The sequence below is a fragment of the Dendrobium catenatum genome, unplaced genomic scaffold, assembly GCF_001605985.2.
Source record: "Dendrobium catenatum unplaced genomic scaffold, ASM160598v2 fragScaff_scaffold_665, whole genome shotgun sequence".
Classification (NCBI taxonomy): domain Eukaryota; kingdom Viridiplantae; phylum Streptophyta; class Magnoliopsida; order Asparagales; family Orchidaceae; genus Dendrobium; species Dendrobium catenatum.
Genome location: NW_021319127.1, coordinates 3,606,895 through 3,624,196, shown reverse-complemented (window position 1 = coordinate 3,624,196; position 17,302 = coordinate 3,606,895). Strand labels below are relative to the sequence as shown.

Genomic DNA, 17,302 nt, shown 5'->3' with positions numbered 1-17,302 from the left:
CCAGGATGATGGCCTGGACGATCTATATCGGCCAGCTCAAAAACAGGGCGATGATCAGGATGATTGAAATCGGTTTTAAACTAATCGTCCAGGACGATCGTAAGATCGGCCAGGACGATGTAACCAATTTTCTTCTGATCGTCCCATATCGTCCCGGGCTAATGAGCTTAATTTGTACTGATCGGCCAGGACGATATACCTATCGTCCTGGACGATAATGTCGGTAACTTGCATTAATGAGCTCGTTTTGAGAGCTTCTATTTAAGCTATGGCATGGAAACTTTTGTATGTGTCTTATGCAGCCATTAGAGCTTCGTTCTTGTGGGGGAGACTTGAAGAGTGAGCTTGAAAGGGAGAGAGGAAAGGGTGGAGTTTGAGAGGGAGAAGATCCTGTGAGGGGGAGGAACTCAAGGGAGTGTGGTGGGGGATCCACACGGTTGCTCCGGCGAACTCCCACCTTAGTAACATCGGATTCAAGGCTTGTCTCGAGTTAAGTTCACCAAAGAAGAAGATCTCTTTGTTGTCAAAGGACCCGGCGACTCCGCCGCACCGGGGAAGGTGGAAGTGATTTTATAAGAGCTTCTCCGCCTAGCTGTGGGGGCTAAAGCAGAGACACTTTTGTAGTGCAATACTTGGAGGGTGCCTCCAAGGAGTGGAAGTAGGTCAAGGTTTGACCGAACCACTATAAATCTGGTGTGTTCTTTTCTTATTTTCGTTTCCGCATTTATTTTTTCTTCCGCACCTTTTTTGTGGTGATTTTGGTTTGGGTTTTTGTCTTTGTTTAAAATATTCTTCTTTTCCAAATCACCTCTCTCTTTATTAGCCTTGTGACAGTTCATATAGGGCCTAACATCCCTAACGAACTTTCTGAACCTAGAGGACTTGCCTATGAAGCCTTTCTTCTTAGAGAGCTCCCCATAAAACTTACCAAGGCCACAGGAGGAATAAGCGTGCAACTAGCTTGGAGTAACTGTGTGACCCCCCTCACACTACTTCTCTATCACGCTCAAGCTCACCTTCTCCTTCCTCTCACAAACCTTGATTTTCTCTAAAAGCTCTCTCTAAAGTTCCTCCTTCAGTTACATTCTGCCCTTCACATGTATGTAGACAATATTAATGACATTATTTTTATAATTAGCTTAAAAAATCTTAAAAATTCAAGTTAGTCATCATTATTCGTACAATACGATCACAGTTCATACAGTACAATCAATTCAAAACTAGTACCATCTAGTACGATGTAAATAGTTGTTCAAGTGAACTATTCAATTCACATTGTATAGTACAATGAAGAGATCATCCAATACGATATGTTTAATTTTTTTTATTTGGTGATTCTTGGGATGAAAGAAATTTCTCTCTTTCATTCATCTCATACTGTTCTTATGGTTGGCTTTTTTTAGACAAATTACCCAGTACGATATGACTATCATACAGTACGATTAAGTCAAAAATCATTGTTTTATTTGGTATGATCTCTAGGACGACTATATTTCATCTTTATTAATTATCTAGCACGATCTACATTGTATAGTGTGATCGAATATCATTAATTAACCATGATTTGATTGACTAATTATGTGGATTAAACTTAGAAAGATTTTAAATTTTTATACAGTATTATTTTAATCAAACAATACGATTTGTTCAAAATATCAATTTCAAAAACTTATTAAATTAATTTTTCTGCCAGGGCTTTGATAATGAAATAAATAATATAATATGATATATATCATACAGTATGAATTTCAAGTTCATGAAACAGGATATTTTAATTAGTTGTTGAACAATTATTTAAAGAAATTGATCGTACAGTACAATTTTTAATTATATATTACAATTAGTTCAAAAAATTTTAACTTTTAAAAAATTTTCCTCTCCCTCATTGCGTGGAATTTTTTTTGAGTCCTCCCACCTGCGTAGAATACATCCCCCCAGAGCTAAATTCGCGCTAAAAATGAGAAATACCGAGCAATACCAAACAATAATGAGGAATATCATCATGTGAAGACCAATACCGAGTTATACCGAGCTATACCGAGCAATACCGAGCAATACAAACAAATACCTAGTTTTTCCTAGAAAGAACTCAATATTTTTTTTTTGTATTGCTCAGTATTGCTCGGTACAACTCGGCATAACTCAGTATTGGTCTTCACATGATGATATTCCTCGTTATTATCAAATAATACCTAGCAATACCGAGCAAAAACCGAGTTTTTTGGCGGTGGGAGGACGTATCTCTACGTCAGGTGGGAGGACGCAATAAAAATTCCATTGCGTGAGTGTGCAAGGTCACCTAATTACATACACTCTAATGTGGCCTTACTCAATAAAATCGAAAATTAAAGAAAATAAAAATACAAACTCTTTTGACTTGATATCCTAACCTACCTAATCTTGAGTCTTTAGTCTTCCTAAGTATTGTACCTATAATTGTTAGCACATAAAAACAAAAATAATATCCAACATATTTCCTGATAATGTACAATTCAGTTAATAAGGTTTATCACATCAAAATTATATGCTAGGGATCCTAGATTTGTAACAATCTCCCCCTTTTTATGATGACAAATAAATTTTGGTTGAAGTGTAGCTTGAAAGATTTTTCATCCTAAGTTCCCCCTTAGTAAGTAAAAGATGTTAGAAAAATAGGGGATGCCTGACACTTTTTTTTTAAGGACAGAAAAGAATATTACAAACAAATAAAATATAGAAAATAGGAATTTTTATTAAACAAAGAAATGCACACATAAAATAGAACAAACATAAAAGAAAAGCTAAGCAACCAAAATTGTTCTCCTCCTTTTAACTTCACAAAAAAGAGGAGGGCACTAGTAGAAAATGAGCATAATAGTAAAAAAAAAAAAAACACAACACAACACAAAAATAAAAGTAAGATTGTCCCTGATCAAGTGGTGGTGGTGATGGATGTAATTGGAAATAGTTGTGAATGGAGGATAATTGAGTCTGAATTGAGTCAATTTGTGCCCTAAACCATCCAATGTCTTCATCATGTTGAATTTTTTGTTGGTCTAGGCAGGATTCAAGATGGTCATGTTGTATCGATTCTTTATACTAGTTATGGTGAGTGGTTGGTACTGGTTCTAGAGCCACTGGAGCTGATGTTGGTGTAGGGGCATCTCCCCCTATCTTATCGAAAACTGGCTTGTCTGGGTATTGGCCTCGATGAAATAGAATACAAAAGGAAGCATCTGTATAGAAGATATGATAATTGACGGGAAGTGCAAGATACATGATTTCATATTTTTTGTTTAAGATATAAGCTATGACATGTCCTAAAGCCACATTTTTCTTTCTTCTTGTAGAATGGGAGTCTTATAGGAGTTAAATTTTGAATTTAATCAATTAGCAATTTAGATTCATCAATGTGAGTGTCAGTCATGATAAAATTCGTGACTAAGTTAAGGGGTGATGTTCACACGATCTCCATTTTTTGGAATAATTGTAATACGAAGGACATGTTGGATAACCCTTGCATTGTGATTTAAGGATTGGACTAAGGGTTGGTGTTGATTCAGTGTTGAATTCCTAATTGTTAGATTGACTCTACTCTAATTATAGTGTAAAATGGAAGTCATAGAATGGGGTCGAACTCCCTCAGTTTTAAGGTAAAGGAGTTTTCCTAAGTCACCTTCTATGATTTCAACATTGTGAAAGAAAATATAGGATGTCATAATTGAGACGTCTCCATTGATCCTAATATTTTCTAATAAGTTATAAAGAATTGTAGAGTGGAAGGGAAAGGCTAGAGTAAGGAGTAATTGGAAGGTAGTGGTGTCAAAAAGATGCATCACCAGAAAATTCAAGACGTGCTAATTTAGGATGCATGATTGTTTGATTCAGGCTTCCTTATATTTGGGATATGCTACTTCATCAGCAGCAATTAGAAACTTATCATTGCTTGAACGATGGGAGGAAGAACTTTCGGAGGTAAGACAACATCGCTTGCTTCCATCAGCCATTAAGTAGGAAGGATTAGAAAGTAGAAGTGTGAAGAATGTTTGAGTGAATTGATCCAATTTAACCATCCAATTTATAGAATTTTTGGCCAATCATACAATATGATTAAGGTATCATACAATAAGATCAGGATCGTACTAGACAATCTTAAGAAATTTCATTCATCCCAAGGGGTCATTGGTATGGCATTGATGAAAAGCATCGTACAATACAAATAGTTGTTCATACAATACGAACTTCAATTATTATCATATTGGACAAATTAAATTTGCTCAATCCATTTTGACATATGTATCATACAATATAAAGGGAGGTATCGTACAGTACGAATGGCAATAATTTCGTACCGAACGGATTGAATTTCTTAAAGGTCAATGAAAAATGGATCGTACAATATAAAGGGAGGTTCATACAATATGATGCATATATTAATGATTTAATCTGAACTTTTGATGCAATAAAGGGTTTTGATCTGTGCATTTATGCATATCACTCAGTATAAATTGTAATGGTACAACACGATCAACAAAAAAATTAAAGATTATTATGGTTTAGTGAAGTGCATATGTGATGATAAGAAAATATCTTAGAACAAATTTTTTTTTATTTTTTTAAACAAACAACAACAAATAAAATGTAAATAGACATATGAATAAACACATACAATTTAAACACATATAAACAAATTCTTTCAAATGAATTTTTTTTGTTTTTTTTTTTATTTCTCTTGTATTAAATATGAATGTTTATAACTCCTAGTTTTGTTCTCAAGGTACTAAAGGTGTCATATTCTAGGGGTTTTTCAATATATCTACAAGTTAATCCACTGTAGAAATGTGGTGCAATTCTATATCTCTTATCTACATGATCTCTTATGCAGTGATGTCTAATATCTATATGTTTTATACAAGACAACTGAATTAGATTTTTGGATATACAAATTGCATTAGTGTTTTCACACATAATTAAAATGGTTTCTGTAGGTAGTCCAAGATCTAAGAGTTATTTCATTAGCCATATGACTTGAGCAACACAACTCCCTATTGCTATTTATTCTACCTCAACTATGAAGAGTGCTACTGAATTTTATTTTCTACTGGACCAAGAAACTAATAGTTTTTTTATGAATTGATAAGTTACATAAGTACTTTTTCTATCTATCATATATCTTACAAAATTAAAATCCAAATATCCTATAATTTTAAAAGAGGTGTTATGTCTAGGATACTAGATTCCTAGGTTTAGAGTGCCTAACAAATTTCTAAGAATTTTTTTAATATTAGTCATATGTGATTCTTTCAGGTTTACTTTAAATCTAGTACAAAGGAAAACACTGAATATTATATCTGGTCTAGTTAAGCAAATAAGTGATCCAATAATTCCCCTATATTTTTTCTAATCCAGTGATTTTCTATTTGGGTCCTTATATAATTGAACACTGGAGCTCATAGGAGTGTTTATAGTCTTAGCATTATCCATTTTATATTTTTTAAGAATTTTCTTGAAGCAATTATTTTGGTTAAGGAAGGTTCCATCATCCAACTATTTTATACTGAAGCCAAGAAAATAATTAAGTTATCCAATCATGCTCATTTCAAACTCTTTGCTCATAGTTTTTGAAAATTCATCACAAAGATTTTTATTCGATGATCAAAATAAAATATCATTAACATAGATTTGACAGATGAGTAAATCTTCTCCTTCTTTTTTTAAGAGGGCGGCTTCTACACTATCCATAACAAAGACTATATCTAGTAGAAATGAACTCAGCCTTTCATACTAGGCTCTAGATGTTTGCTTTAACCCATATAATGTCTTTTTCAATTTAAGCACATGGTTTAGAAATCATGAATTCTCAAATAGGGGGTTGCTCAACATAAAAATTCTCCTTGATTATTCATTTATAAAGTCACTCTTAATGTCTTTTGATACAACTTAAAACCCTTTAAATAAGCAAAGGCTAAGAGCACCCTTATGGCTTTTAGTCTAGTTATTAGGGCAAATGTTTCCTCAAAGTCTATTCCCTCAATTTTGTTATATCCCTTAGCTACTAGTATGGCCTTATTCTTCACTACTATTCTAGAGTCATTCATCTTATTTTTGAAGACCTACTTTGTTCCAACCACATTATGTTCATTAGGTCTCTTGACTAGTTCCCACGCATCATTCCTAACAAGTTAGTTTAACTTTTCTTGTATTCCTAGGATTTGAAATTGATCTCTGAACACTTAATCTATATTAGTGGGTTCTTTCATGGTGATAAATACATAATGACTAACCTCCTTCCAAAGTCCATACCTAGTTCTTACACCTTCAGACGAGTCTCCTAAGATCAATTCTTTAGGATGACAAGAAAAATATCTCCAATCTCTAGACAAATGCTTTTAAGGTTCTACTCTATCTTCTATAGCAATGGTTTCTACCCCCTGAAAGACCTCTATTAATTTCTCTTCTTTAGGTTTAGATTTATAGGTCTTAAATGATTCATCAAATACCATATGGATAGATTTTTCTACTACTAGGTCCTCTTATTGAAGATTCTATAGGCTTACCTACAAAAGAATAACCTAGGAAGACTCCTTTATCAAATTTAAGATTATATTTACCTAAGGGTGACTCTCTATTAATTAAGATAAAGCATTTACATCCAAAAATAGAAAGATTGGGTGTCATACCCTTTAGGAGTTCATATAGTGTTTTATTCAACTTGGATCTAAAATTCACAGTATTTAAAATATAGTAAGAAGTGTTCACTACTTCTTCCCGAAAATACTTACAGAGTGAATACTCAGCTAGCATTGCCATAGAAACTTCCACCAAGGTTCTATTTTTCCCTTTAACTATTCCATTCAGTTGGGGGGTCCTAGGGGCAGAGAAATTTTATTCTATTCCTATCTCTTGAAAGATGGATTCAAACCTATTATTTTCAAATTGTCCACCATGATTACTATAAATTATTAAAATTTTACATCCTAATTTTCTTTGAATCCAAGTGGAGAAGATTCTAAATTCCTTAAATGACTCACTCGTATATGCTAGAAATCTTACCCAACTGAATCTAGAGTAGTCATCTACTATCACAAATCCATAAGTCTTTCCTCTAGGCTGGTTGTACTAACCAGTCCAAATAAGTTCATGTGAAGAATTTTTAGTGGCCTAGAGGTGTTGATATCCTTAGTTGAATGAAGTGATGATTTTACTTATTTTCCTAGTTGGCAAGCATAACATAGGTGGTCCTTAGTGAAGTCTAACTTAGGTATACCTCTAACTAGGTTTTTCTGAGTGGAATTCCTAAGTGTTTTCATGCTAACATGTCATAGTCTCCTAAGACATAACAAATATTCATCAATTATTAGTTTTTAACATAAGGAATTTCAATATTCAATATAATTCAAGTCTAATATGTAAATATTGTTCATCCATTTTCCTTCTAACACGGGTTTTCCATTTAAGCTCATCATGTATTTATTAGAAAGAAATTTTACATCATATCCTTTTTTATATAGTTAACTAGTACTTAATATGTTATGCTTTAAACCAACAACTTACAAAACATTTTCAATCATAAAGTGTTTAGAGTTTCTAACTATACCTGATCCCATTACTTTCCTAGTGGTGTTGTCTCCTAATATCACTTTGCTTCCTGACCTGGCCTCCAGTGTGATAAACTACTTCATATCACTATTCATTTACCTCGAGTAGCCACTGTGTAGGTACCACATGCACTCACTAGATCTTTTGTGAGAGTACCCCTATAATGTCATTCAAGGGTTAGATTTGGGAACCCAAGGGAGTTGGTTCCACCTTATGCTTAAATGAATGAGGTGTATGCATGTTATGTGTTGTATGATGGATAGTGCAAGTATGGGCTATGTGTCATAACATTCCACAAGAGTAACACCTAACAATAATGAATGGGTTTACTAACCTATTTGGGTGATGGGTACTTCTTCCTAGGTTTATGTAATGCATGCTACATTGAGGGGTTATACCATTGGGCTATTCAAAGTGGTGGTTTATTATTCTCAAGTGTAGTAACTTTTGCTTATAAGTATTTATAGCTTGCCACTTCAAGTTTTAGTGCATGCTCATTGCTATCTAATTAACATGCAAGTTCTTTTAAATCCTTAAATGCTTTTTCTAGCTTAATATTTGATATTTTCAAGGAATTATGTGTATCAAATAGAACAACTTGCTTCACCTTTAATGCATCAAACTTATCTAATAAAGCCATATGATCGCTATATAAAGTAGATTGCTCGGTAATTAAACTAGCATACTCTTTTTGTAAAGTAGAAAATTCAGTAGTAAGACTAGCATGCATTTCTTAAGCTTCTTAAGTGAATCATGAATATTTTCAGAAATAATAAACAATTCATCATATGATAGTTGACATGCCTCATCTTGATCAGATTTAACAAGATTATTATTAGCCATTAGACACAAGTTCATTACCTCCTCCTTTGCTTCTTCTTTTAACAATTTTGAGGCAGAGTCGGCCGAAAAAACTTTTTGTCTTTTTCTTTTCCCTTTTATACTTTGGCTTCTCTTCACCCTTCTCCTTATTCGAATGAGTCTTTAAGTTGGAGCAGTCAGCACGAAGGTAACCTAGTTTCATGCTCTCAAAGCAAATTATATCAGACAAAACTTTAATAAATTTATGGTCTTTACCTTTGCTCGAGTTGTTTTGTTGACACCTCTATTTTCTTTTTAGAAATCTCTTGAATTGGTATGTCTTCAAAGTTATTTTTTCATTCTTATTGGCTGAAGAGTTGTCATTGTTAGAATCATTTACTTTTAGTGCTACAGTTCTCACCATCTTCTTTTATCCCACATCATTTTGCCGTCGACTCACTCTGTGCTCATAGGCAATGAATAATCTAAGCAAATTATCAATAGAATAAAGTTTAAATCTTTTAATATAATATATATATAAGAGCTCTCTCCCAAGGAAACCCACTCTAATCACATTCCTCTCTCTTAGTCACACACCAAAAATTTTATTTTCTTATACTTAAACGGGCTTAAAAACTCTGAAAATTTTCAAAGTAGCCATTACTATAGTACAATACGATTAGTATAAATGAGTTTCGTCCTAATACAAAGGTTTATGAACAGGTCAAAACTTCTGAATAAGTTTGTATAGTACGATATAAACTCATACCGAATGATAAAGAAAACTCTTTTATTCGTACAGGATGATAGACGAGACGATCAAAACTCATCTCTATACATCGTAGGGTATGACCTACTTCATATAGTACGATTAGTAAAAATCAAGGTATAGTTCAGGACGAAGTCCGAGACGAGATCAAAACTCGTCTCTGTACATCGTAGGGTATGATCTACGTCGTACAGTACAATTAGGCAAAATCAAGGGATTGTCCAAGACAAACTCCAAGACAATCAAAAAATAGCCTCTGTTCATCGTATAGTACGAACTAGTTCGTATAGTATGTTGCCCAATCAGGAATTAATCCTTGATTTATTCCACTAATCATAGCTTAATTTAAGTATTCAAAATAAATCGTACAATATGAATCTCTTCGTATGATACGGACGGCTAATAAATTTATTTAAACTAATCTGGCAGCTAGGATTTTGGATTAGTAACACATCGTGCAGTACGATATAAATCATATAGTACGACGTGTTCATAGAAAAATGTTTCAGCCAGATCAGCTCGTATAGTACGATATAAACTCGTACAGTACGATCAACAGAGAAAAAAATTTATATTTTAAAAAACCCTTTCCCCTTGTGTGTGTGCATGGTTGCCAAGATTTACATACAATTTGTGGCCAGACTCAAGAATTTAAAGAGAAAATAAAATAAATGAAAAAAATACAAATGTTACAAACTCACACTCCTACTCTACCCAGTCTTGAGTATTCTTATTGTTCTGAGTAACTTGTGATCTTCCTGAAATGTTAGTACTCACAGAAAACAATAGAAATAAAATATATTTTTAATGAATAGTAAATTAGACGACATTATTTGTCCTCATCAAAATATCAGACTAGGGTCATGGATTACAACACACAACTTGTGACAAGGAATCATTCGGGTGGAGGAGATATTAGACGGAGCTCTTGTATGGGTTCAGAGAGAACGACGACTAGAGGAGTTTGGTCGTGGGTTTTCACATGAGGGCAGGCCCTTTTGGAGGTTTTGGATGCTGGTAATAGCGTTGAGTATGGCTTCGACAAAAGTTCTTGTAGAAGAGGTCAGAGGTTGGTATTGGGACAGACAGCTTGCTGGTAGATTTTGGGTGAGGAAGAAGAGCAAGGCAAAGTGTGGAGTTTGGTTTTGGCAGAGGGATGCGAAGTAGAGAGTGGTAGCTCTGGGTCGTGAGGTTGAGGTTCGTGTGTGGAAAGGAAGAAGAATCGGGACATTCACTTGCAAGAGAAGAAGCGAGGAAGAGGGCCATGTCTTCCTTTTATTATCACAAGCAGGCAGCGAGGTAGAGAGGAAGCACGCACGTGAGGGATGGGCGACTCTGAAACATCGCATAATTATTGCATTTACTGTAGCAAGTGGCGTGGGCAGCGACAAATAATGATTTTTTTTCTTTTTTTTTTTGCAGCTTGCTCTTGAGATCAACAGTATCCCACGCGTCAAGATTATCAAAAATAGATCCTTACAAATTGATTGGATCAAGCATGTGAAAATGATAACTAAAATAAGCAACATCATGCAAATGAATGTACGAAATGCATTGCAAAAATCAAAACACTCGAACATCACTTATTCCGTGAAATGAACCATGTTGAAAAAAAAAATATTTGAAAAGGTCCTCACATTACGAAACTATTGAACAAAAGAAAACAGATAGAAATTTCATACGAAGTGAAGAACATCTTAATGCATTGTGTGTGAATGTTGGACGAATAAACTTCCTATTTATTATGATTACACGGCTAATATTTTTTTGAAAATAAATCATATTCATCACTCACAAACAAAATATATTAAAATTTGGCATCATTTCCAGTGAGATCATGATGAACAAAGAAAAATAATTTTAGGTAAAAGTTATGTTTGGGATAGCTTTCTAATTTTTTTCTAAAACATCTTTTTAATACAAAAATTTTCTAATTCGAAAAAATTTTATCCTTAAAATTATTATTATTTTTTTAAATTCTTGAACGAAACCATAATTAGCATATAAAATCAACTTGTGATAAAAATTACAAAAACTTCCCTTTTATTTCTCAAATTTACCATAAAATAATCTTTAAGTTACATACATAATTTTCTTTTTTTATGATTATAAATAGTAAGATTGTATATATATCATGAATTTACACAATTTAAATAGCACTTATTTGCAGCTTGCCTTATGCAATATTCAAACATTTAAATAGCATTTATCTATATATTTGTGGGCTCCGAAAATTCGGCCTCGGCCTCCACTCGCTTTTCTTATTCGGCGAGGGAGTTTTAACGAACTAAGTTCCGAGGTAAATTTTGGAAGGCAGATGGGTTTGTAGATAAGACACTACCCAGAGATTTCGCCCTCATTTGCGAGGACTTTATGATCTAAGTTCTTGTTTCCTATAGGAGCAAGCCCCTATAGTTAATTACCCCTCTCGATAACGAGAGAGAACTTTCGATTAAGGCTAGTCGTCAATCAGATACGTATAGAGATACATGTTTATCTGGCATATAGTAGCAGCAATGGATTTAGGTATTGGTAGAAATTGGATTTGAAAATTGGGTTTGGATTTGAGAATTTGAAAAGATTTGAAAAGTTTGATATTTAAAATAAGAAATTTCACCACCTAGCACTTAAAGCGGATGGTGGGGGAATGGATGATGTACCCGATCAAGATCCCATGGTTTCGTCGTCCCGGGCCATCGTGGTCCCTGGTCTACTTAGTCAGAGGAGGTAGTCGACCCAACCTGACAGAAGGATCCTTGTCGGCAGCCATGGGTTGCTTCGTCCAAGGGGACCTTGTAGACCGGGGGGTGAATATTTGTCTAAGGGGGACAAATTTGAATCCACCTTAACTAACATAGTCTTTATGCCATATCGATCATATCCTATTGATTCATATCTCAAGAATTTAACGTCATTAAGGAGCGTATTGGATCTGGCCATAACCGCTATCTGTGGTGCCATTTGGCGGCAAAACCACTCAGTTCAGAGGGCCCTGGGTCATAATTGATTTACCTGTAGTGCCATTTGGAGGCGAAACTGCCGGGTTAGAGTACACGTACCACGTCCTTACTGGCAATAGATTGTTTGAGAATAGATCATAGTAATATTTTCGACTAGGCATTTGGCTCTTTGTGAGCTGAAGTATTTTAAATTTGTTCACCCCGACAAACTGTTGCGGGGGGTGGATGGATTTTGCTTTAAGTGTTGATGGATTTCATTTTAATTTTAAATTTTTCGACTGTCGACAGAGGATCGAGTTTCCTAAGCTTTGAGCCTTTATTAGTGAATTTTTTTGATTTTAGACTTTGAAGACCTAATATGAATTATTGAACAAATATTATGGTCATCAACGGCCACATATTTGTTTGATGGTTCGAACCCTGTTGACTTCTATTGACCCCGTATAGAAGGATCAGGTTCGAACTTGAATTCCCTTATTGACCCGCGCAGCTTCCCTATACGTTATGTGTGTACCAATAACATGCTTGCCGGGGCCCTTGCGGGTTCTATGATTGCTTTTACCCTTATAGTGCACCTATGTGTATACAAATTACGGTGCACGTGTGGGGGTACTTTGAAATATTTTTTGAAACGCCTTCTGTCTGCTTATACGGTGGTTGCAGATCCAGTGGCGTGACTTTTGTAGTTTGTGGACGCCTTCTGTCTGCTTATACGAATGTCGTAGATCCGGTGGCGTATCGTAGCAGCTTTTGAATTGAGTTATTTGCTGCTTAATACATGTAGCATTCGTGCACTATCGTTGCTTTTGCAGGAGATCGTAGTGTACCAATTAATCTCCTGCCTTATTTGAAGATGCTTGTATTCGTTGTAGTTGTTTAGCTCATGTAGTATATCTGTTATTGTTGCAAGTGGGTAGGTAGATGTCTTCCTTCATAGACTGGGATTGACTTCATGATACTGCATTTACTGAAGTCTTTCTGTATCTACCCCCGGGTGGCATGCTATACATACATCTGTATTCGTAGAGAGATCGTATGTGTTGCATTCTTCTTATCCTTTCTTGTAGATGTTTATTATATTTTTCTTGATGCTGAATGATGGTGACTACAAAAGCATTGCAATATCCAATGGTCTTGCTACATAGTTTGTAGGTGCTATCACTTATTGTAGTATCATCCATCTTTGCTTATAATGGATCAACATATTTGCTCGATATTGGATGGTGATTGATTGTAAAGGTATTGTGACATTTGTCGCCTTCACGTTGGAGTTAACATTGCTTGCATGAAATTCATTTGATTGAAATCATTTTGCTTGAAGGGGTTGCATCATTGTTTTGCAAACAATTTGTATGCATGATTTTGCTTTTACCACAAATCCTTGTGCACTTGCTTGCATGGTTGGTATTTGTTTGCAATTAATCACCCTTATCTTTATGTGATTTGCAATGTTTTGTTTGCTTTAACTTGCCATAATATATTGAAAGCTTTATTCAACAAGGACCCAATGTTTGTTTAATAACATTCATTTGATTTTATCACTTTTGCTTTTGATTGCATATCATTTTGAAGTTCAGTTCCTTGTATTCCAAGTCATGTTTGAAGTATTTTTGTTCAAATTCAAGTTTCGGCTTGAGTCCAAATGTTCAAGTCCTTGCTCCTTGTGTTCAATTCAGATCTTTGCTTAAGTTAAATTTATGCTCACTTATATTCAATTCTGGTTCAAGTTTGAATTTATTTTATTTAGTTCAAGCCTTGCTTAATCATTTGATCAGCGTCCAAATACAAGTCATTGCAGTTCATGCTCAAGTCCACTAGTTCATGTTCATTTGAGTGTCAAATGAGTTCCATGCTATCCAAAAGATTGCAGTTCAAGCCTCTCCAAAATTTGTCCAAGTCCTCGGTTTCAATGGAAATTCGGCAGCCTCCCGGCGTCTCCCCGTTTAGGGAAAACTACGGAAAAACTGGGCCTCCCACCACGCTAGAGAAAAGCGTGTACGTACGGTAGGTGCCGTCATATGAGGACACCGCGGCCGTAGTAGTATCTCGGCCCCCCACACCACGCCAGAGAAAGGCATGTATGGGTCTTCGTACCTGTTGTAAAGAGAAGCAGTTTTTTCCGCCCAGCCAGGGATACTTATAAAAAAAGCAATTATTTCCCGCGAGCAGGTACTTATGAATATCCCGGTCTCTTCGTAGGCGTCGCACCGGGCCCATCCCACCACGCTAGAGAAAAGCGTGTATAGGGTGGTTTTCGCGGTCGCGCCACGAACGCAAATAGGATTTGGAACGAGACTCTCGCCTACCTTGTCGTGTGGGTGTCGCGCTGGTTTCTCGCTCCCACCATGCTAGAGAAAAGCGTGTATAGGCAAGACCACCGATTCGACACACATGCCGAGGTAGGGAGAGAGAAAGGGTTCGAAAATCGAGACAAATATTTTTTTAAAATTTCTTTTCTTTTTCTCTTTTTTCTACTCTTTTTTTTTTGAAACCTTTTTTTTTTTTTTTGAAAGCTCACTCCTTTCTTTTTGGCTTTCTCTCTTTTTTTTTTAATAAAACATATAAAGATACTAATATTAATATTGATACTAATAACTATATCAATATTAATATTAATATTAATAACTAACAATAATAGTTATTAATAATAACAGATAATTACAACAATGAATGAAGGAATTTGAGAGAAGAAATTCTTTGTTCAGATATGTGTGGTTTTGAGGAGTTAGTGTGCTCTGAATTCTCCTTCTCATTTGAATATAACTTGATCTTTCTCCTCTTTGATGAGGATTTGTGTTAACTCCCATCACTTCTACCATGTCTTCTTATTATGTTCTGGTGTTTTTTTTTATTGAAACATATCTCCTATGCTTCTTGACCGATCCTTCATTTGCTTTCTTGGAAGTACATTCACTAGCATCATTACTTTGAGAATAGGAGTCTTTCTTGAGTGGATGAGTTAATTACCACATCATCCTTCAAAGGATTAGTCACTTGAATGACTTGCTCTGTGAAGATTCACTTTCATCTTCCCTTTCTTGCTTCAGAATATAAAAATCTTCAATGGATTCTTGAAGCTTTAAAATCTCCACGTTTCCAATGCCATATATCTCATTTCCCTTAAAGTTTGAAGTGGAGAAGGTCAAACATTTCTGGAAAAAAAAAAGCAGCACGGATGCCGTGGATTATAGATGATGTAGGAGCTTCATCTGAAGCTGTACAACATATATTAATCAATCTAATTAAAAATGCAGGTATTGGCAGTCTGATATTCAACACCATCTAGATCTTCACCTCTCATTAGTATAGCCGAGCTCCAATTATACATGTTGATAGAAACTTTGTTGCTGCTTCCAAAGCAGTTGGACAAACTGATGCATCACGTGGAATGAGTTCGGAGATATTCCATTGCATGTTTGTAAAACCTCTTGAGGTGGTGCTGATTGAAAGGTATACCTGCTCAAAATTATTCATGAGGCGAGGATCCTTTCGGGAGACACAAAACTTAATCCTCTTATAACAGTTGTAGAGGTTTCGGATCTCCTCTTTGTCGAGCTTGTCTGTACAATACTTTTACAAAAGCTGATTGAGCAGCTTCATGCTGCTAGGTCCTACATCATCCCTTATCATCATTGTCTTGTGCTTGAGGATCGTTTGTGTAAGTTTCCTTGTACGCCTTGATGCTGCTGCTGAGGTAGAGGTGATGGCTCCAGGCTGGAGGGACGAGTAGAGGCGGAAGTTGTAGTTTGAAGGTGGAGTTTGATATAGGAAAAGAGGTGGCTGCTTGAGTGGAAGAGTTGCTGAGTCTTGGAGATCAGAAGCTGATCAGGACTAGGAGCAAGGGAACTCTCGGCTGTATGAGCTGGAATGGATTCGGGACTTGAGTGGCTTTCAGGTGGACGGAGCAAGTATTGATCTTGGCTTCAACAAGAGGCGAATAGGGATTTTGACGGACTGGGTGTTAGATTCTTGGGAGAGCAAGAAGTGCTGTTTTGGCCTCTCTCCCCAAGAGAAGAGGTGATCTTCTTGTTTTAACGTAAAGAAGATGAAGAAATTAAAAGAAGTCTGAGCAGCCATCTTCTTCATAGAAAACTCAGCGGGATTATCAGCGGGTTTTAAGGGATTTGGCAGAGATATGAGGCCGAGGCTTTGACAAAAAGAGATATTTTGCATTTAAATTGATTTCAACTTTGCATATGATTTTTCCATTTTTGCTAATTGAATTAAAAACATTAATGATATTACATTAATTCGAGATGACACAAATCATTCCAAGGCAGTCTCGATTTGCATGATTCTTCGATTTACGTGAAGTTTTTCCTCATTTTACATGTCAATCTCGTCGAACAATCTTAATTGAATAAATTAATAGTGTATTTAGGGTATTAACGATGTTCCGGTCGCAATGACATAGTCTGTTTCGCAATCAGACGTCTTTTGGGCAACGACGAGGCCTAATTTCCGTCGTAACGCATGCCTTCACATCATATTTGGATTGCCTTTAAAATTTGTGACACCACCTTAAAAGATTTAATTTTATTAAATAAAATATATATTATGAATTTTGACGACGTTCCGGACGCAATGTCGCTGTCCGTTTATCGATTGGACGTCGTTCGAGCATTGACGAGACCTCGTTTCCATCGTAACGCATGCCTTCGCAACATGTTTGGATCGCCTAAAAATTCACCACCATCTCAGATGATCCAGATTTATTAAATAAAATATATATTCTGAATGTCGACGACGTTCTGGACGCAATGGCGCTATCCGTTTGTCGATCGGACGTCGTCTGAGCATCTTCGAGGCCTTGTTTCCGTCGTAACGCATGCCTTTATATCATGTTTGCATTACCTAAAAATTCACCACCATCTCAGATGACCCAAATTTATCAAATAAAATATATTTTCTGAATTTCGATGACGTTTCGGACGCAATGGAGCTGTTCATTTCATTATCGGACATCATGATCATCACCGTCGAGGCAAATTTCACTCGTAATGCGTGTCTTCGCATTACATTGGGATTTGTGTCACCAATCTATATACTCCAAATTGAATAAACAAAATACGGTTTTCATAGGTTGGCAACATTCCAGACACAATGATGAAGTCTGTTCGTCGATCCAGGATCGTTTGATCAGTCTCGCGCTTTAATTTCGGGTGTCGGTCATCCCTTTTGAACGATCTCATCC

The 17,302-nt window shown here is 35.6% G+C and overlaps 1 protein-coding gene across 1 annotated transcript in view; it reads left to right on the top strand.

Annotated features, from left to right (window-relative positions):
- Nucleotides 1–17,302, top strand: part of LOC110093222 — a 29,693-nt gene that overhangs the window by 11,317 nt on the left and 1,074 nt on the right. The window contains exons 2-3 of the mRNA XM_028695703.1: nucleotides 15,418–15,558; nucleotides 15,703–15,808. Coding sequence (XP_028551536.1) covers nucleotides 15,418–15,558; nucleotides 15,703–15,808 — 247 coding nt within the window. The remainder of the gene's footprint in view (nucleotides 1–15,417; nucleotides 15,559–15,702; nucleotides 15,809–17,302) is intronic.